Genomic DNA, 21,871 nt, shown 5'->3' with positions numbered 1-21,871 from the left:
CTCACCCACTCACTCACCCATTCACTCACTCACTCACCACTCACCCACTCACCACTCACTCACCCATCACTCACTCACTCACCACTCACCCACTCACTCACCCACTCACTCACCCACTCACCTCACTCACCCACTCACCACTCACCCACTCACTCACTCACCCACTCACCACTCACCCACCACTCACCTCACCCACTCACCACTCCACCCACTCACCACTCACTCACTCACCCACTCACCACCACCCACTCACACACTCACTCACCCACTCACCACTCACCCACTCACTCACTCACTCATCACTCACTCACCCACTCACACACTCACCACACTCACTCACCCACTCACCCACTCACACACTCACCCACTCACACACTCACTCACTCACACACCCACTCACTCACTCACTCACCCACCTCACCCACTCACTCACTCACCCCTCACTCACCCACTCACTCACCCACTCACTCACCACTCACTCACCCACTCACCTCACCTCACCCACTCCACTCACCCCACTCACCCACTCACCCACTCCCACTCACTCACTCACCCACTCACTCACTCACCCACTCCCACATCACCACTCACACACTCACACCCACACCACCCACTCACCACTCACTCAACACTCACACACCCACCACACACACTCACTCACACTCACTCACCCACTCACCCACTCACACACCACTCACCCACACACTCACTCACTCACTCACCCACTCACCCACTCACCCACTCACTCTCTTACCCACCCACTCACCCACTCACCCATCACTCGCATACCCACTCACCCACCCACTCACCAACCCATCCACTCACTCACCCACTCACTCACCACACCCACCCACCCACTCACTCTCTTACCTAACCACTCACCCACTTACCCACTCACCAATCACTCACTTACCCCACTCACCCCACCCACTCACCAACCCATCCACTCACTCACCCCACCCACTCACTCTCTTACCCCAACCACTCACCCACTACCCACTCACCAATCACTCACTTACCCACTCACCCACCCACCCACTCACCACCCCATCCACTCACCCACTCACTCACTCACCCACCCACCCACCCACCCACTCACCCCACCCACTCACTCACTTACCCACCCACTCACTCACCCACTCACCCACTCACTCACTCACCCACCCACCCATCACTCACTCACCCACCCCACTCACTCACACACTCACACCGCCACTCACTCACCCACCCCACCCACCCCACTCACCACCCACCACCCACCCCACTCACCCATCACTCACTCACCCACCCACCCCACTCACCCACCCACTCACTCTCTTACCCACTCACTCACACACTCACCCCGTCACACACTCACCCCCACACACCCACTCACCCACCCCACTCACTCACCCATCACCCACACCACCCACACTCACCACTCACCACCCACCACCCACTCACCCACCCACTCACTCACTCACCCACTCACTCACTCACCCACTCACTCATCACTCACTCACTCACTCACCCACTCACCCACTCACCCACTCACTCACTCACCCATTCACTCACTCACTCACTCACCCACTCACTCACCCATTCACTCACTCACTCACCCACTCACCCACTCACTCACCCACTCACTCACCCACTCACTCATCACTCACTCACCTACTCACCCACTCACTCACTCACCCACTCACTCTCTTACCCACCCACTCACCCACTCACTCACCCACTCACTCACCCACCCACCCACTCACACACTCACTCACCCACTCACACACTCACCCACTCAAACACTCACTCACTCATCACTCACTCACCCACTCACACACTCACCCACTCACACCACACTCACTCATCACTCACTCACCCACTCACCCACTCACACACTCACCCACTCACACACTCACTCACTCATCACTCACCCATTCACTCACTCACTCACCCACTCACCCACTCACTCACTCACCCACTCACTCACCCCATTCACTCACTCACTCACTCACCCACTCACTCACTCACTCACTCACTCACCCACTCACTCTTTTACCCACCCACTCACCCACTCACTCACCCACTCACCCACTCCCTCATCACTCACTCACCCACTCACTCACCCACTCACCCACTCCCTCATCACTCACTCACCCACTCACTCACCCACCCACTCACACACTCACTCACCCACTCACACACTCACCCACTCACACACTCACTCACTCATCACTCACTCACCCACTCACCCACTCACACACTCACCCACTCACACACTCACCCACTCACACACTCACTCACTCATCACTCACTCACCCACTCACCCACTCACACACTCACTCACTCATCACTCACTCACCCACTCACCCACTCACCCACTCACTCTCTTACCCACCCACTCACCCACTCACCCATCACTCGCATACCCACTCACCCACCCACTCACCAACCCATCCACTCACTCACCCACTCACTCACTCACCCACCCACCCACTCACTCTCTTACCTAACCACTCACCCACTTACCCACTCACCAATCACTCACTTACCCACTCACCCACCCACTCACCAACCCATCCACTCACTCACCCACTCACTCACTCACTCACCCACCCACCCACTCACTCTCTTACCCAACCACTCACCCACTTACCCACTCACCAATCACTCACTTACCCACTCACCCACCCACCCACTCACCACCCCATCCACTCACTCACTCACTCACCCACTCACTCACTCACTCACCCACCCACCCACCCACCCACTCACCCACCCACTCACTCACTTACCCACCCACTCACTCACCCACTCACCCACTCACTCACTCACCCACCCACCCATCACTCACTCACCCACCCACTCACTCACACACTCACCCGCCACTCACTCACCCACCCACCCACTCACTCACCCATCACCCACTCACCCATCACTCACTCACCCACCCACTCTCTTACCCACTCACTCACACACTCACCCGTCACTCACTCACCCACACACCCACTCACCCACCCACTCACTCACCCATCACTCGCATACCCACTCACCCACCCACTCACTCACCCATCACCCACTCACCCATCACTCACTCACCCACCCACCCATCCACTCACCCACTCACCCACCCACTCACTCACCCATCACTCACCTATTCACCCACCCACTCACCAACCCACTCACCCACCCACTCACCCACTCACCCACCCACCCACTCACTCACTCACCCACTCACTCACTCACTCACCCACCCACTCACCCACTCACTCACTCACCCACCCACCCACCCACCCTCACTCACTCACTCACTCACCCACTCACTCACTCACTCACCCACTCACCCACTCACTCACCCACTCACTCACCCACCCACCCACTCACCCACTCACCCACCCACCCACTCACTCACTCACTCACTCACCCACTCACTCACTCACTCACTCACTCACCCACTCACCCACTCACTCACCCACTCACTCACTCACTCACCCACTCACTCACTCACCCACCCACCCACTCACTCACTCACTCACCCACTCACCCACTCACTCACCCACTCACTCACTCACTCACCCACTCACTCACCCACCCACTCACTCACCCACTCACTCACCCGTGAGGCTTCCATGTTCTTGATCCACTCAGTGGCTTGACCTTGTGGGTCGATCATCAGCGGCCAACTGTGGCATGGGTTGGGGGGAGAGGTCAGGCCACACGACCCATGCACATGTTGGGTGTGTGTGGTGTGGGTGTGAGTGTGGTGTGTGTGTGGTGTGTGAGTGTGGTGTGTGTGGTGTGTGTGTGGTGTGTGTGGTGTGTGTGTGTAGAGTGTGTGGTGTGTGTGGTGTGTGTGTGGTGTGTATGTGGTGTGTGTGGTGTGTGTGTGTAGAGTGTGTGGTGTGTGCGGTGTGTGTGTGCGGTGCGGTGTGTGTGGTGCGGTGTGGTGTGTGTGTGGTGTGTGTGTGTGCGGTGTGTGTGGTACGGTGTGGTGTGTGTGTGGTGCGGTGTGTGTGTATGGTGCGGTGTGGTGTGTTACCGCGCTCCCCGCGTGACGATGATGCCGTTCTCGCTGGAGAAGCAGTCGGAGGGCAGCCCCTGCAAGCTCCACTCTCGCGCCGTCGTCCCTCGCGACAGGAACGCCGAGAAGCTGAACTCCGGCGAGCACGGGATACCCAGCTCCCGCATCTACAGCCGCGGAGTCGACCATTGAGTCACCTATTGAGTCAGCCACATAGTCGACCATCGAGACTGAACGCCGGCAAGCACGGGATACCCAGCTCCCGCATCTACAGCCGCATAGTCGACCATTGAGACTGAACTCCGGCGAGCACGGGACACCCAACTCCCGCATCTACAGCCGCATAGTCGACCATTGAGTCAACCACGAAGTCGACCACATAGTCAACCATTGAGTCAACCACATAGTCGACCATTGAGTCAACCACGAAGTCGACCACATAGTCAACCATTGAGTCAACCACATAGTCGACCATATAGTCGACCATTGAGTCAACCACGAAGTCGACCACATAGTCGACCATTGAGACTGAACGCCGGCGAGCACGGGACATCCAGCTCCCGCATCTACAGCCGCATAGTCGACCATTGAGTCAACCACAGTCAACCACATAGTCGACCACACAGTCAACCACATAGTCGACCATTGAGTTAGCTGCTCTGTGGCCAGGGTGACGAGGGTAACCATGGTGACGAGGGTGAAGGGGGTAACCGCGGTGACGAGGGTGGCGAGGGTAACCAGGGTAACCATGGTGACGAGGGTAACCATGGTGACGAGGGTGGCCATGGTGGCGAGGGTAACCAGGGTAACCATGGTGACGAGGGTAACCATGGTGACGAGGGTGACGAGGGTAACCACGGTGACCACGGTAACCAGGGTAACGAGGGCACCTGCTTCATCCAGATGTTGGAGACGATCTGCTCGCGGTAGTTGGAGAGGAAGGGGCCCATGTAGGAGAGGAAGGCCGCCGCCATGAGGCAGTCGCCCACCACGTAGCGCAGGTCCACCTCCAGGCCCTGCCAGGCGACACTCGCTCGCTCACTCGCTCACTCACTCACTCGCTCGCTCACTCACTCACACTCACACATTGTAGGAGAGGAAGGCCGCCGCCATGAGGCAGTCGCCCACCACGTAGCGCAGGTCCACCTCCAGGCCCTGCCAGGCGACACTCGCTCACTCACTCGCTCACTCACTCACTCGCTCGCTCACTCACTCACTCGCTCACTCACTCACACTCACACATTGTAGGAGAGGAAGGCCGCCGCCATGAGGCAGTCGCCCACCACGTAGCGCAGGTCCACCTCCAGGCCCTGCCAGGCGACACTCGCTCGCTCACTCATCGCTCACTCACTCGCTCACTCACTCGCTCACTCACTCGCTCACTCACTCGCTCACTCACTCGCTCACTCACTCGCTCACTCACTCGCTCACTCACTCACTCGCTCGCTCGCTCACTCACACTCACACATTGTAGGAGAGGAAGGCCGCCGCCATGAGGCAGTCGCCCACCACGTAGCGCAGGTCCACCTCCAGGCCCTGCCAGGCGACACTCGCTCACTCACTCGCTCGCTCGCTCACTCACTCACTCACTCGCTCGCTCGCTCGCTCACTCACTCACTCACACACACACCCACACACACACCCACACAGACACATACACACACACCCACACACACTCAATCACACACATACACACACACACCCACACACACACACTCACACCCACACACCCACACACACACACACCCACACAGACACACACACACACACCCACACACACACACACACCCACACACACACACACCCACACAGACACACACACCCGCCCACACACACACACACCCACACACACACCCACACACACACACCCACACACACACCCACACACACACACCCACACACACACCCACACAGACACACACACACACACACCCACACAGACACACACACCCGCCCACACATTGTCCGGGGTGGCCCAAAAGTTAGGACACATCGGGTCGTCGTGTTTGTTTTAACCGCTGGCACGAGAACATTCTAGTCGGCATCTTGATCCTCCGCCATGACGAGCAGCGATCGTTCACCTTCCTGTCCAAGATGCCGATTCAAAAATGGAAAATAAATTTTACCGGAAGTAAAACCAAACTTGCACGATCACACCGGTTTCACCGCACTGTGATGCACTACCACACCGCATCACCGCACCGCATCACCGCATCACCGCATCACCGCATCACCGCACCGCATCACCGCCGCACCGCAATGCACCACATCACCGCACCGCATCACCGCATCACCGCACCGCATCACCGCACCGCATCACCGCCGCACCGCAATGCACCACATCACCGCACCGCATCACCGCATCACCGCACCGCATCACCGCACCGCATCACCGCACCAAGGCACCACCGCACCGCATCCCCGCATCACTGCATCACCGCCGCACCACCACTGCACCACTGCATCACCACACCGCATCACCGCATCACCGCACCACATCACCACACCACATCACCGCACCGCATCACCGCACCGCATCACCGCACCGCATCACCGCACCACATCACCACACCGCACCACACCGCATCACCATGCACCACATCACCGCACCGCATCACCGCATCACCACGTCACCGCACCACCGCACCACCACGGCACCACCGCGTCACCGCGCCCACCTGCACGGTGACCTCCCAGCGTGCCTTCTCCCCGGCGAGGCCGGCCACCAGGGCTCCGGCGCGCTCCAACTTCACCTCCATCTCCTCGGCGCTGCGCCGCAGCTCCTCCTTCTGCGCCAGCTTCTCGTCGTACTGACGCTTGAGCGTCTCCATCCGCTCCGTCACCTGCGGGGCGAGCGGGCGGGTGGGCGGGTGAGTGGGTGGGTGAGTGGGTGGGTGGGTGGGTGAGTGAGTGGGTGAGTGGGCGAGTGGGTGGGTGGGTGAGTGGGTGGGTGAGTGAGTGGGTGAGTGGGTGAGTGAGTGAGTGGGTGGGCGAGTGGGTGGGTGAGTGGGTGGGTGAGTGGGTGAGTGAGTGGGTGAGTGGGCGAGTGGGTGGGTAGGTGAGTGGGTGGGTGGGTGAGTGGGTGGGTGGGTGAGTGGGTGAGTGGGTGGGTGGGTGAGTGGGTGGGTGGGTGAGTGGGTGAGTGGGTGGGTGGGTGAGTGAGTGGGTGGGTGGGTGGGTGGGTGGGCGGGTGGGTGAGTGGGTGAGTGGGTGGGTGGGTGAGTGGGTGAGTGGGTGGGTGGGTGAGTGGGCGGGTGAGTGAGTGGGTGAGTGGGTGAGTGGGTGGGTGAGTGGGTGGGTGAGTGGGTGAGTGAGTGGGTGAGTGAGTGGGTGAGTGGGTGGGTGAGTGGGTGGGTGAGTGGGTGGGTGAGTGGGTGAGTGGGTGGGTGGGTGAGTGGGTGGGTGGGTGAGTGGGCGGGTGGGTGAGTGGGCAAGCAGATGGGTGAGTGGGTGAGTGGGTGAGTGGGCAGGTGGGTGGGTGAGTGGGTAAGTGAGTGGGTGAGTGGGCGGGTGGGTGGGTGAGTGGGCGGGTGGGTGGGCGGGTGGGTGGGTGGGTGGGCGGGTGGGTGGGTGAGTGGGTGAGTGGGTGGGCAGGTGGGTGGGTGAGTGGGCGGGTGGGTGAGTGGGTGAGTGGGCGGGAGGGTGAGTGGGTGAGTGGATGAGTGGGTGAGTGGGCGAATAAGAGGGCGGGCAGATGGGTGAGTGGGTGAGTGGGCGGGTGGGTGAGTGGGTGAGTGGACGGGCAGGTGGGTGAGTGGGCGAGTAAGCGGACGGGCAGATGGGTAAGTGGGTGAGTGAGTGAGTGAGTGAGCGGGTGGGGAGATGGGTGAGTGGGTGAGCGGACGGGCAGGTGGGTGAGTGGGCAGGTGGGTGAGTGGGTGAGTGGGTGAGTGGGCGAGTAAGCAGATGGGTGAGTGGATGAGTGGGCGAGTAAGCGGGCAGGTGGGTGAGTGGGCGAGTAAATGGGCGAGTGGGTGGACAAATGGGTGAGTGGGCGAGTAAGTGGGCGAGTGGGTGGACAAATGGGTGAGTGAGCGAGTAAGTGGGTGAGTGGGCGGGCAGGTGGGTGAGTGGGCGAGCGGGTGGGTGGGCGAGTAAGCGGGCGGGCAGATGGGTGAGTGGGCGGGCAGGTGGTCGAGTGGTTGAGTAAATGGGCGAGCGGGCGGGCGGGTGGGTGAGTGGGTGAGCGGGTGGGCAGGTGCGTGAGTGGGCAGGTGGGCGAGTGGGCGAATAAGCGGGCGGGCAGGTGGGTGAGTGGGTGGGCGAGTAAGTGGGTGAGCAGGTGGAATGGAAGGTGGGTGAGAGGGCGAGTAAGCGGGCGAGCGGGCGGGCACGCAGGTGAGTGGGCAAGTAAGTGGGTGAGTGGGTGAGTAAGTGGTCGAGTGGGCGAGCAGGTGAGTGAGTGGGCGGGCGGGCGGGTGAGTGGGTGAGCGGGTGGGCAGGTGCGTGAGTGGGCAGGTGGGCGAGTGGGCGAGTAAGCGGGCGAGCGAGCGGGCAGGTGGGTGAGTGGGTGGACAGGTAGCCGAGGGTAAGAATGTGGGAAGCAAGCGACCCAGAGGCAAAGACAAAGATCCCCCGTGTAGCCTCAACAGGCTGCTGGGGCAAGTGCTGTTAGTAGCGAGTAGCAGCAGCGCCTATGAAGGCTACCGGCACTGTGGCACATGAGGGGGTGGGTGGCCAGCACCACGCCCGGCCGCCTTTGTCTCCCCCAGTGGCGACGTTTGCTACGCTACTACCGCGCCCGCCTAATCATTTGACCGCCGAATCGACTTTGGCGGAGGAGGCCCAAGACCGGTGGCCGTGAGCGGGAATCGAACGCTGGGGGAATCCGAAAATCCGCGAAGCTCTTCGCCACTTCCCCCCCCAACCCCCCAGCTGTCCACCCACCGCCCCCACTGCCCCCACCTCTTTCAGCTTGGCCTGGGCGTCTGCTAGCGAGGCCTGCTTCTCCTGCAGTTGGGCAACGGCGGCGTTGAGGCGGCTCTGCTTGGGTTCGACGACGCGGTAGATTCGTCCGTACATCTACGCAGGGACAACCATTCACACCACACACACACCACACCACACACACCACACACAACACATACATTACACCACACACACACACCACACACAACACATACCATACACCACACACACCACACACACCACACACAACACATACATTACACCACACACACACACCGCACACAACACATACCATACACCACACACACCACACACACCACACACAACACATACATTACACCACACACACACACCACACACAACACATACCATACACCACACACACCACACACACCACACACAACACATACATTACACCACACACACACACCACACACAACACATACCATACACCACACACACCACACACACCACACACAACACATACATTACACCACACACACACACCACACACAACACATACCATACACCACACACACCACACACACCGCACACAACAAATACATTACACCACACACACACACAGACCACACACACCACACACACATACACACAACAACAACAACCGCCATTCGCCACTAAGTGGCGGTGACGTCACCACGACGCTTGTGCCAGGCCATGTGCACCTTGAGGCCACGTGAAGTGTCGAACGCCCGCTGGCAGGAGGTCACGGGGCAGACCCAGGTGCCACGGGTCGACTGACCGAGATGACCGAGATGACTGGCTGATGCACCACCTGTGCCCCCTACTGTGCCAACTTGCTGTGCTTTAGCCACCCGGCGCTCCGCTCGTTGTTGTGAGCGTCGCTCCTCCGCCCTCCGTTGTTGTTGGAGGGCGACTGCCTCCAACTGCCCAGTAGCGTCCTTCACGAGCCTCCTCCACTGAGGCCGATCTTGACACCGCTGGTACCAGTCATCGGCAAGTCCACTCAGCTCCACGTCCTCCTGTACCACATCACTCCATCTCTTCTCTAGCCCGCGCCGCGCCCGTCCAGCCCCCCCGATCCGGCCGAACAAAAGCCGCCCAGGCATGCGGCGGCTGGGCACGCGGGCCACATGACCCAGCCAACGCAGCCCCGCCCGCCGGAGGAGCCCACCGATGGGACTCCGCCCAGATCCCTCAAGGACCCGTGAGCCCCCCACACAATCCAGCCCGGCTAAACCCAGGATGGATCGCAGGCAGGCCAGCCCAAATGCCTCCAACCGGCGAAGACGCTCCACCAGGGGGGTCCACGCCTCGCAAGCACAGAGAAGGGAGGGAATGACCGTGGCCGAGAAGACCTGAAGCTTCGTGCGGAGCGACAGACCAGGTAGCTTCCACACAGCGTTACGCAACCGATGAAAAGATATTGCCGCTCGACTGATTCGGAGTGAGACCTCTGCTGATAAACTGGAGCCGGTCATGAGCACACCGCCCAGGCATGGGAAACTCTCCACTCTCTCCACAACCGCCCCACCACCGACTGGGAGCCGTGGGGGCGGAGCGCCCGACGGCACAAAACACCCAGGCAGGTGCCCAGCCTTGGCGGGGCCGATGGCAAGGCCCCACCCCCCAGTGGCACGCTCCAGTCTCAGCAGCAGCGTCTCCAACTCCTCTTCTGAATGAGCAGCTATTACCAAATCATCGGCATACATAACGTGGTTGACCAATAGGGAGCCATCCCTTGATCGCACCCGGGCGTCGATCAGCCTCCCATTGTATCTGTACCAAATGGTAATTCCCCCGGTACAGCTATTGAAGGCTTCACGAACTACGCAGTCGAAACAGATGTCAAACAATGTGGGAGCCAGAGGACATCCCCGTCGCACCCCAAGGTGCACAGGGAAAGGCTCCGACTCCCGGCCACGTAGTCTTACCCGGGCCCGCTCACCACACACATACACCACACACGAACACACAGACACCACGCACACACCACACACACCACACACACCATACACCACACACACATATCACACACAGACCACACACACCACACACACACCACACCACACACATCACACACACGCACACACCACACACAAACCACACACGCACACACACCACACAACCCACACACACACCACACACACCACACACACCACACACATGAACTAATTAATGAACTAACTAACGAATGAGCGAACTAACGAATGAACTGAAAAATGAATGAACTAACTAACGAATGAGCTAACTAACGAATGAACTGAAAAATGAATGAACTAACTAATGAATGAGCTAACTAACGAATGAACTGAAAAATGAATGAACTAACTAACGAATGAGCTAACTAACGAATGAATTGAAAAATGAATGAACTAACTAATGAATGAGCTAACTAACGAATGAACTGAAAAATGAATTAACTAACTAACGAATGAACTAACTAACAAATTAACCAACTAACGAATTAACCGACGAAATAATTAACGAACTAAGGATTTGACCGACGAATTCATGACCTAACTAACGAATGAGCTAACGGACGAGTCAACGAGCGAACGAACGATTAACAAACGAAGGAAAGGCGATGGGGGGGTGGGGAGTAGCCTCACCTCCATGGCGCGCACCCACATGCAGAGGGAGCGCGCCGCTCCGCTCACACGGATGAAGCAACCGACGGGTGAATAAACTCACGGATGAATGAGTCGATGAACGAATGAATGAACTAACGAACTCACGAATGAATTAACTCAGAAATGAAGCGACGAATGTGTGAACTAGCTAACTAATGAACTGACGAATTAATTAACTAACGAATGAAATAAATAACGAACTAACTAACGGATGAACTAACGAATGAATGAACCGACGAATTAATGAACTAAATAACGCATGAACTAAGTAACGAATTAACCGACGAATTCATGAACTAACTAACGAATGAACTAACTAACGAATGAACTAACTAATGAATGAACTAACTAATGAATGAACTAACTAATGAATGAACTAACGAATGAACCGACGAATTAATTAACTAATGAATGAACTAACTAATGAATGAACTAACTAATGAATGAGCTAACTAACGAATGAGCTAACTAACGAATGAACTGATGAACTAACGAACGAACTAACAAATGAACGAACTAACGAATTAACCGACGAATTCATGAACTAACTAACGAATGAGCTAACTAACGAATGAGCTAACCAATGAGCTAAGTAATGAATGAACTGAAGAATTAATGAACTAACTAACGAATTAATGAACTAACTAACGGATGAACTAACTAACGAATGAACTAACTAACGAATTAACCGACAAATTAATGAACGAACTAACCAACTAACTAATGAGCTAACGAACGAGTCAACGAGCGAACGAACGATTAACAAACGAAGGAAATGCGATGGGGGGGGGGGGGGGTGGGGAGTAGCCTCACCTCCATGGCGCGCACCCACATGCAGAGGGAGCGCGCCGCTCCGCTCACACGGATGAAGCAACCGACGGGTGAATAAACTCACGGATGAATGAGTCGATGAACGAATGAATGAACTAACGAACTCACGAATGAATTAACTCAGAAATTAACCGACGAATGTGTGAACTAGCTAACTAATGAGCTGACGAATTAATTAACTCACTAACGAATGACCTAACTAACGAATGAACTAACAAATTAATGAACTCACTAACAAATGAGCTAACTAACAAATGAACGAACTAACGAATTAACCGACGAAATAATGAACGAACTAATGAATGAACGAACTAACGAATGAACTGAGGAATTAATGAATTAACTAATGATTGAACTAACTAATGAATGAGCTGCCTAACGAATGAACTAACTAACGAATTAACCGACGAATTAATGAACTCACTAAATAACGAATGAGCTAACGAACGAGTCAACGAGCGAACGAACGATTAACAAACGAAGGAAAGGCGATGGGGGGGGGGGGGGGGAATGGGGAGTAGCTTCACCTCCATGGCGCGCACCCACATGCAGAGGGAGCGCGCCGCACCCGACACGTTGCCGATGATGTCGGGCTGGATGAAGCAATCGACGGGTGAATAAACTCAAGGATGAATGAGTCGATGAACGAATGAATGAACTAACGAATGAACTAACGAATGACCTAACTAACGAATTAACCGACGAATTAGTGAACTCACTAACGAATTAACTAACGAATAAACTAACTAACGAATTAACCGAGAAATGAATGAATGAACTTACACACTAACTAATGAGCTAACGAACGAGTCAGCGAACGAACGAGTCAACAAACGAAGGAAAGGCGATGGGGGGGGGGGGAATGGGGAGTAGCCTCACCTCCATGGCGCGCACCCACATGCAGAGGGAGCGCGCCGCACCCGACACGTTGCCGATGATGTCGGGCTGGAAGTCGGGCTGTGCGCAGTACTGGCCGATCTTCTTGAGCACGCGGTCCGAAATGTTGTCGCGGTCGAAGTTGGCGAGCTGCTTGATGAAGTTCTGGTCGCCTGCGGAAGAGAAAGAGACGAGGTGGGGGGGGGGGGGTTGGTGGTGGTGGTGGTTGTGGTGGTGGTGATGGTGGTGGTAGCGGTGGCGCCGATGATGACGGTGCCGATGACGATGATGATGACGACGATGGCGTCGATGACGACGACGACGATGACGCCGATGATGATGACGACGATGATGACGTTGTCGATGACAATGATGACGATGATGGCGATGATGGCAATGACGATGATGACGATGACGACGATGACGACGATGACGACGATGACGATGACAATGATGACGATGATGGCGATGATGGCAATGACGACGATGGCGATGATGACGATGACGACGATGACGATGACGACGATGACGATGACGACGGCGCTGCCCTCACTCAGCTGCCGCTTGGCCTCGGCCCAGGTGGGTTCGCCGCCCCTGAGGATCATGACGGCCTGCAACACCGTCTCCACCAGCGGCGGGGGGCGGCCGTACGACTTGATCTCCGTCATGTCGCGCTTGTTCAGAGACTCCAGCGCCTGGGGGGCGGGAGGGGAGGGGGGGGGGGTGAAAGGGTGAGGGGGGGGGCGGGGGGCGGGGGGGGGTGAGGGGGAAGGGGGGGAGGGGGAAAGGGGGAGGGGGTGGAGGGGGAAGGGGGTAGAGGGGGGGAGGGGGTAGAAGGGGAAGGGGGGGAGGGGGGTGAGGGGGGGGGTGAGGGGGGTGAGGGGGGTGGGGGGGGGCACCTTCATGGCCTCCTCCAGGGCTGGCAGCGCCTCGTCCAGGTCCCGCTGGGCGTTCTGCGCCAGCGACTTGCACTTGGCCTCCTCCAGCGAGATGCGCTCACTGTGAGACACCACGGCCTGTGCAGCAGCGACACAGCGGCAGTGATGACAGTGATGACGACGACAACGACGATGACGACGACAATGATGACGACGATGACGGCAACAACAATGATGACGACGATGACGACGACGATGACGACGACAATGATGACGACATCAACAATGATGACGACGATGACGACGACAATGATGGCAACGACAACAATGATGACGACGATGATGACGACGACGACGACGACAATGATGACGACGACGATGACGACGACAATGATGACGACATCAACAATGATGACGACGATGACGACGACATCAACAATGATGACGACGATGACGACGACAATGATGACGACGACAACAATGATGACGACGATGACGACGACAATGACGACGACAATGATGACGACAACAACAATGATGACGACGATGACGACGACAACAACGACGACGACAATGATGACGACAACAACAATGATGACGACAATGATGACGACAACAACAATGATGACGACAATGACGACGACATCAACAATGATGACGACGATGACGACGACAATGATGACGACGACAACAATGATGACGACGATGACGACGACAATGATGACGACAACAACAATGATGACGACGATGACGACGACAACAACGACGACGACAATGATGACGACAACAACAATGATGACGACGATGACGACGACGATGACGACGACAATGATGACGACATCAACAATGATGACGACGATGACGACGACAACAACAATGACGACGACAATGATGACGACAACAACAATGACGACGACGATGACGACGACGATGACGACGACAATGATGACGACATCAACAATGATGACGACGATGACGACGACGATGACGACGACAATGATGACGACATCAACAATGATGACGACGATGACGACGACGATGACGACGACGATGACGACGACAATGATGACGACGATGACGACGACGATGACGACGACAATGATGACGACATCAACAATGATGACGACGATGACGACGACAACAACAATGATGACGACAATGATGACGACAACAACAATGATGACGACGATGACGACGACGATGACGACGACAATGATGACGACAACAACAATGATGACGACAATGATGACGACAACAACAATGATGACGACAACAACAATGATGACGACGATGACGACGACGATGACGACGACAATGATGACGACATCAACAATGATGACGACGATGACGACGACGATGACGACGACAATGATGACGACGATGACGACGACAATGACGACGACGACAATGACGACGACAATGATGACGACATCAACAATGATGACGACAATGATGACGACAACAACAATGATGACGACAATGATGACGACAACAACGACAACAACAACGACAACAACGTCACCCCACCACCCCGCACCTTCTGCTGCTCGTCAGCCTCCCGCTTCTGCTGCACGATCACCACGAGGTACTCCTCGCACTGCCGTTGGAAGTCGGCCACCCGCCGCTTGGCCTCCTCCAGCTGGGCGCGCATGGCCTCCACCTTGCGGCTCGTGTCGTCGATCTTGTGCAGCCCACTGCGAAGCTTGGTCACCTGGTGGCCCAACTCACGGCGCTTCTCTGCCAGCAGCCTGGCCAGAGCGGGGGTGGTGAGGGGTGAGGGGGAGTGGTGAGTGGTGGTGGTGAGTGGTGAGCGGTGGTGGTGAGCGGTGGTGGTGAGGGGTGAGTGGTGAGGGGTGAGTGGTGAGCGGTGGTGGTGCGAAGCTTGGCCACCTGGTGGCCCAACTCACGGCGCTTCTCTGCTAGTAGCCTGGCCAGAGAGGTGGTGGTGAGTGGTGGTGGTGAGGGGGGGTGGTGAGTGGTGGTGGTGAGCGGTGGTGGTGAGGGGGGGTGGTGAGCGGTGAGGGGGGGTGGTGAGTGGTGGTGGTGAGCGGTGGTGGTGAGGGGGGGTGGTGAGCGGTGAGGGGGGGTGGTGAGTGGTGGTGGTGAGCGGTGGTGGTGAGGGGGGGTGGTGAGCGGTGAGGGGGGGTGGTGAGTGGTGGTGGTGAGCGGTGGTGGTGAGGGGGGGTGGTGAGCGGTGAGTGGTGGTGGTGAGGGGGGGGGTGGTGAGTGGTGGTGGTGAGGGGGGGTGGTGAGCGGCGGTGGTGGTTGTGGTGGTGGTTGTAATCCTGCTGATGCCACTGTTGCTCATGACGACGACGGCTGTGGTGGCGGTGGTGGTGGTGGCGGCGGTGGTGGTGGCGGTGGTGGTTGTGGTGGTGCTTGTGGTGGTGCGGTGTGCCTGCCGCCGTGCCTGCTCACCGCTTGTACCCGCCCACCAGCTCCAGGTAGTTGGTGGGGGTCACGTAGTTGTGCCGCTGCAGCTCCACGAGCATCCGGCGCGAGGAGTCGGCCACGGAGCGGTGCATGGTGACGAACATCTGGGCCACCTTGGCCTGCAGCTGCACGCACGGAGCGGGGACAGCGTCTCTAGCACTGGCTGCTGTCTGTCTCTGTGGGTCTCTGTGTGTGAGTCTGTGGATCTCTGTGTGAGTCTATGGGTCTCTGTGTGAGTCTGTGGGTCTCTGTGTGAGTCTATGGGTCTCTGTGCGAGTCTGTGGGTCTCTGTGCGAGTCTGTGGGTCTCTGTGCGAGTCTGTGGGTCTCTGTGTGAGTCTGTGGTTCTCTGTGTGAGTCTACGGGTCTCTGTGCGAGTCTGTGGGTCTCTGTGTGAGTCTGTGGGTCTCTGTGTGTGAGTCTGTGGGTCTCTGTGTGAGTCTGTGGGTCTCTGTGCGAGTCTGTGGGTCTCTGTGTGAGTCTATGGGTCTCTGTGTGAGTCTGTGGGTCTCTGTGTGAGTCTGTGGGTCTCTGTGTGAGTCTGTGGGTCTCTGTGTGAGTCTGTGGGTCTCTGTGCGAGTCTGTGGGTCTCTGTGTGTGAGTCTGTGGGTCTCTGTGTGAGTCTGTGGGTCTCTGTGCGAGTCTGTGGGTCTCTGTGTGAGTCTATGGGTCTCTGTGTGAGTCTGTGGGTCTCTGTGTGAGTCTATGGGTCTCTGTGTGTGAGTCTGTGGGTCTCTGTGCGAGTCTGTGGGTCTCTGTATGAGTCTGTGGGTCTCTGTGCGAGTCTGTGGGTCTCTGTGTGAGTCTGTGGGTCTCTGTGTGAGTCTGTGGGTCTCTGTGTGTGAGTCTGTGGGTCTCTGTGCGAGTCTGTGGGTCTCTGTGTGAGTCTGTGGGTCTCTGTGTGAGTCTATGGGTCTCTGTGTGAGTCTGTGGGTCTCTGTGTGAGTCTACCAGTCTCTGTGCGAGTCTGTGGGTCTCTGTATGAGTCTGTGGGTCTCTGTGTGTGAGTCTGTGGGTCTCTGTGCGAGTCTGTGGGTCTCTGTTTGAGTCTGTGGGTCTCTGTGTGAGTCTATGGGTCTCTGTGTGAGTCTGTGGGTCTCTGTGTGAGTCTATGGGTCTCTGTGTGTGAGTCTGTGGGTCTCTGTGCGAGTCTGTGGGTCTCTGTATGAGTCTGTGGGTCTCTGTGCGAGTCTGTGGGTCTCTGTGTGAGTCTGTGGGTCTCTGTGTGAGTCTGTGGGTCTCTGTGTGAGTCTGTGGGTCTCTGTGTGTGAGTCTGTGGGTCTCTGTGCGAGTCTGTGGGTCTCTGTGTGAGTCTGTGGGTCTCTGTGTGAGTCTATGGGTCTCTGTGTGAGTCTGTGGGTCTCTGTGTGAGTCTACGAGTCTCTGTGCGAGTCTGTGGGTCTCTGTATGAGTCTGTGGGTCTCTGTGTGTGAGTCTGTGGGTCTCTGTGCGAGTCTGTGGGTCTCTGTTTGAGTCTGTGGGTCTCTGTGTGAGTCTATGGGTCTCTGTGTGAGTCTGTGGGTCTCTGTGTGAGTCTATGGGTCTCTGTGCGAGTCTGTGGGTCTCTGTGCGAGTCTGTGGGTCTCTGTGTGAGTCTGTGGGTCTCTGTGTGAGTCTGTGGATCTCTGTGTGAGAGTCTGTGGGTCTCTGTGCGAGTCTGTGGGTCTCTGTGCGAGTCTGTGGGTCTCTGTGTGAGTCTGTGGGTCTCTGTGTGAGTCTGTGGGTCTCTGTGTGTGAGTCTGTGGGTCTCTGTGCGAGTCTGTGGGTCTCTGTGTGAGTCTGTGGGTCTCTGTGTGTGAGTCTGTGGGTCTCTGTGCGAGTCTGTGGGTCTCTGTGTGAGTCTATGGGTCTCTGTGTGAGTCTGTGGGTCTCTGTGTGAGTCTGTGGGTCTCTGTGTGAGTCTGTGGGTCTCTGTGCGAGTCTGTGGGTCTCTGTGTAAGTATGTGGGTCTCTGTGTGAGTCTATGGGTCTCTATGTGAGTCTATGGGTCTCTATGTGAGTCTGTGGGTCTCTGTGTGTGAGTCTGTAGGTCTCTGTGTGTGAGTCTATGGGTCTCTGTGCGAGTCTGTGGGTCTCTGTGTGAGTCTATGGGTCTCTGTGTGAGTCTGTGGGTCTCTGTGTGAGTCTGTGGGTCTCTGTGTGTGAGTCTGTGGGTCTCTGTGCGAGTCTGTGGGTCTCTGTGTGAGTCTGTGGGTCTCTGTGTGAGTCTGTGGGTCTCTGTGTGTGAGTCTGTGGGTCTCTGTGCGAGTCTGTGGGTCTCTGTGTGAGTCTTTGGGTCTCTGTGTGAGTCTATGGGTCTCTGTGTGAGTCTGTGGGTCTCTGTGTGAGTCTACGGGTCTCTGTGCGAGTCTGTGGGTCTCTGTATGAGTCTGTGGGTCTCTGTGTGTGAGTCTGTGGGTCTCTGTGCGAGTCTGTGGGTCTCTGTTTGAGTCTGTGGGTCTCTGTGTGAGTCTATGGGTCTCTGTGTGAGTCTGTGGGTCTCTGTGTGAGTCTATGGGTCTCTGTGCGAGTCTGTGGGTCTCTGTGCGAGTCTGTGGGTCTCTGTGTGAGTCTGTGGGTCTCTGTGTGAGTCTGTGGATCTCTGTGTGAGAGTCTGTGGGTCTCTGTGAGAGTCTGTGGGTCTCTGTGCGAGTCTGTGGGTCTCTGTGCGAGTCTGTGGGTCTCTGTGTGAGTCTGTGGGTCTCTGTGTGAGTCTGTGGGTCTCTGTGTGTGAGTCTGTGGGTCTCTGTGCGAGTCTGTGGGTCTCTGTGTGAGTCTGTGGGTCTCTGTGTGTGAGTCTGTGGGTCTCTGTGCGAGTCTGTGGGTCTCTGTGCGAGTCTATGGGTCTCTGTGTGAGTCTGTGGGTCTCTGTGTGAGTCTGTGGGTCTCTGTGTGAGTCTGTGGGTCTCTGTGCGAGTCTGTGGGTCTCTGTGTAAGTATGTGGGTCTCTGTGTGAGTCTATGGGTCTCTATGTGAGTCTATGGGTCTCTATGTGAGTCTGTGGGTCTCTGTGTGTGAGTCTGTGGGTCTCTGTGTGTGAGTCTGTGGGTCTCTGTGCGAGTCTGTGGGTCTCTGTGTGAGTCTATGGGTCTCTGTGTGAGTCTGTGGGTCTCTGTGTGAGTCTGTGGGTCTCTGTGTGAGTCTGTGGGTCTCTGTGTGAGTCTATGGGTCTCTGTGCGAGTCTGTGGGTCTCTGTGCGAGTCTGTGGGTCTCTGTGCGAGTCTGTGGGTCTCTGTGTGAGTCTGTGGGTCTCTGTGTGAGTCTGTGGATCTCTGTGTGAGAGTCTGTGGGTCTCTGTGCGAGTCTGTGGGTCTCTGTGCGAGTCTGTGGGTCTCTGTGTGAGTCTGTGGGTCTCTGTGTGAGTCTGTGGGTCTCTGTGTGTGAGTCTGTGGGTCTCTGTGCGAGTCTGTGGGTCTCTGTGCGAGTCTGTGGGTCTCTGTGTGAGTCTGTGGGTCTCTGTGTGTGAGTCTGTGGGTCTCTGTGCGAGTCTGTGGGTCTCTGTGTGAGTCTATGGGTCTCTGTGTGAGTCTGTGGGTCTCTGTGTGAGTCTGTGGGTCTCTGTGTGAGTCTGTGGGTCTCTGTGCGAGTCTGTGGGTCTCTGTGTAAGTATGTGGGTCTCTGTGTGAGTCTATGGGTCTCTATGTGAGTCTATGGGTCTCTATGTGAGTCTGTGGGTCTCTGTGTGTGAGTCTGTGGGTCTCTGTGCGAGTCTGTGGGTCTCTGTGTGAGTCTATGGGTCTCTGTGTGAGTCTGTGGGTCTCTGTGTGAGTCTGTGGGTCTCTGTGTGAGTCTGTGGGTCTCTGTGCGAGTCTGTGGGTCTCTGTGTGAGTCTATGGGTCTCTGTGTGAGTCTATGGGCCTCTGTGTGAGTCTATGAGTCTCTATGTGATTCTATGGTTCTCTATGTGAGTCTATGGTTCTCTGTGTGAGTCTGTGGGTCTCTGTGTAAGTATATGGGTCTCTGTGTGTGAGTCTATGGGTCTCTGTGTGAGTAGTCTATGGGTCTCTATGTGAGTCTATGGGCCTCTGTGTGATTCTATGAGTCTCTATGTGATTCTATGGGTCTCTATGTGAGTCTATGGGTCTCTGTGTGAGTCTGTGGGTCTCTGTGTAAGTATATGGGTCTCTGTGTGTGAGTCTATGGGTCTCTGTGTGAGTAGTCTATGGTCTCTATGTGAGTCTGTGTGTCTCTGTGTGAGTCTATGAGTCTCTATGTGATTCTATGGGTCTCTATGTGAGTCTATGGGTCTCTGTGTGAGTCTGTGGGTCTCTGTGTAAGTATATGGGTCTCTGTGTGTGAGTCTATGGGTCTCTGTGTGAGTAGTCTATGGTCTCTATGTGAGTCTATGGGTCTCTGTGTGAGTCTATGGGTGTCTGTGTGAGTCTATGAGTCTCTATGTGATTCTATGGTTCTCTATGTGAGTCTATGGGTCTCCGTGTGAGTCTGTGGGTCTCTGTGTAAGTATATGGGTCTCTGTGTGTGAGTCTATGGGTCTCTGTGTGAGTAGTCTATGGGTCTCTATGTGAGTCTATGGGTCTCTGTGCAAGTCTATGGGTGTCTATGTAAGTCTATGAGTCTACGTGTCTCTGTGGAAGTCACCGGTGACGCCGGCTAAAACCGTCAACTCTCAGCCACGAGATTCCCCGGTGTAAAATCGCCGTGGTTCGGGGCCGCCACCGGGACCGCCCGCCGGCACCGGTGACGCCGATTATCTGAGCCGGTGCCGCGACCTCCCCCGAGGATCGACCCCGGCCTCAAACGAGTAACTCGGTGCGGCGCGCGTGTAACCATGGCTCCCGGTGTGAGTCTCCGCAAACCTCTGGGCTGTCGCTGGTGCCATCGGCGGTGCCATCGGCGGTGGTGGTGCCGGTGCCGCCGCTGGTGCCATCGGCGGCGGTGGTGCCGGTGGTGCCGGACGGCGCCGCTCCCTGCAGGCAGCGCTCGGCCACCTCGAGCAGAGCCTCCCGCGGCCACTCCCAGAACCAGTCGATGGTGGTGCAGTTCACCAGCGCCGGGTACTGGCGGATGCGGTTCCTGTGGCACGCGGTCGTCGTTGTCGTCGGCGGCGGCGGCGATGTTAGTGTCGTGGTGGCGGTGGTGGTGTTGGTAGTGGTGGTGATGGTGGTGATGGTGGTGGTGGTGGAGGTGATGATGGTGGTGTTGGTAGTGGTGGTGGTGGTGTTGGTAGTGGTGGTGATGGTGGTGGTGATGATGGTGATGGTGGTGGTGGTGGTGATGATGGTGGTGTTGGTAGTGGTGGTGATGATAGTGGTGGTGATGGTGGTGGTGATAGTGGTGGTGGTCGTGGTGATGATGGTGATGGTAGTGGTGGTGATGGTGGTGGTGATCGTG

The 21,871-nt window shown here is 56.7% G+C and overlaps 3 protein-coding genes across 4 annotated transcripts; all 3 read right to left on the bottom strand.

Moving 5' to 3' along the window:
- Window positions 1–3,595: 3,595 nt before the first annotated feature.
- LOC144955661 (dynein axonemal heavy chain 2-like) lies at window positions 3,596–5,200 on the bottom strand (the record flags this gene model as incomplete). Its single annotated transcript, XM_078885823.1, has 3 exons — window positions 4,891–5,200; window positions 4,019–4,167; window positions 3,596–3,662 (listed from the first exon to the last, which is right to left on the bottom strand). Coding segments are annotated over exons 1-3 (300 nt in total), but the record flags the coding sequence as incomplete, so codon positions are not given.
- A 228-nt stretch (window positions 5,201–5,428) lies between these two features.
- On the bottom strand, window positions 5,429–13,083 carry LOC144955662 (dynein axonemal heavy chain 2-like). 2 transcript variants are annotated; one of them, XM_078885825.1, is made up of 4 exons: window positions 12,882–13,083; window positions 8,906–9,022; window positions 6,679–6,843; window positions 5,429–5,536 (listed from the first exon to the last, which is right to left on the bottom strand). In XM_078885825.1, exons 1-4 carry the CDS (start codon window positions 12,900–12,902, stop codon window positions 5,462–5,464), a joined length of 378 nt encoding a protein of 125 aa, XP_078741951.1. In that variant the 5' UTR covers window positions 12,903–13,083; the 3' UTR covers window positions 5,429–5,461. The 2 variants fall into 2 exon arrangements, with proteins under 2 accessions (XP_078741951.1, XP_078741952.1); XM_078885826.1 differs by lacking the exon at window positions 12,882–13,083 and adding an exon at window positions 11,503–11,534.
- Window positions 13,084–13,164: 81 nt separating this feature from the next.
- LOC144955663 (dynein axonemal heavy chain 2-like) lies at window positions 13,165–21,553 on the bottom strand (the record flags this gene model as incomplete). The annotated part of the gene is made up of 6 exons (XM_078885827.1): window positions 13,165–13,403; window positions 13,784–13,925; window positions 14,130–14,246; window positions 15,646–15,856; window positions 16,527–16,666; window positions 21,337–21,553. Coding segments are annotated over 6 exons (1,066 nt in total), but the record flags the coding sequence as incomplete, so codon positions are not given.
- Window positions 21,554–21,871: the final 318 nt, after the last annotated feature.

Source organism: Lampetra fluviatilis, unplaced genomic scaffold, assembly GCF_964198595.1.
Source record: "Lampetra fluviatilis unplaced genomic scaffold, kcLamFluv1.1 SCAFFOLD_1228, whole genome shotgun sequence".
Classification (NCBI taxonomy): Eukaryota; Metazoa; Chordata; class Hyperoartia; order Petromyzontiformes; family Petromyzontidae; genus Lampetra; species Lampetra fluviatilis.
The sequence above is the reverse complement of the archived record's forward strand: the minus strand, read 5'-3'. Positions and strand labels throughout refer to the sequence as shown.

What these genes read in the sequence shown, in the direction of transcription:
- LOC144955662 (XM_078885825.1), bottom strand. Translation starts at nt 12,902, where the DNA reads ATGTGGGTGCGCGCCATGGAG. An exon ending in CCCAGGCCAAGCTGAAAGAG is followed by an intron (nt 6,844 to 8,905) that starts GTGGGGGCAGTG and finishes CTCGCCCCGCAG; the next exon opens with GTGACGGAGCGGATGGAGAC. An exon ending in GCTGGGAGGTCACCGTGCAG is followed by an intron (nt 5,537 to 6,678) that starts GTGGGCGCGGTG and finishes GTCGCCTGGCAG; the next exon opens with GGCCTGGAGGTGGACCTGCG.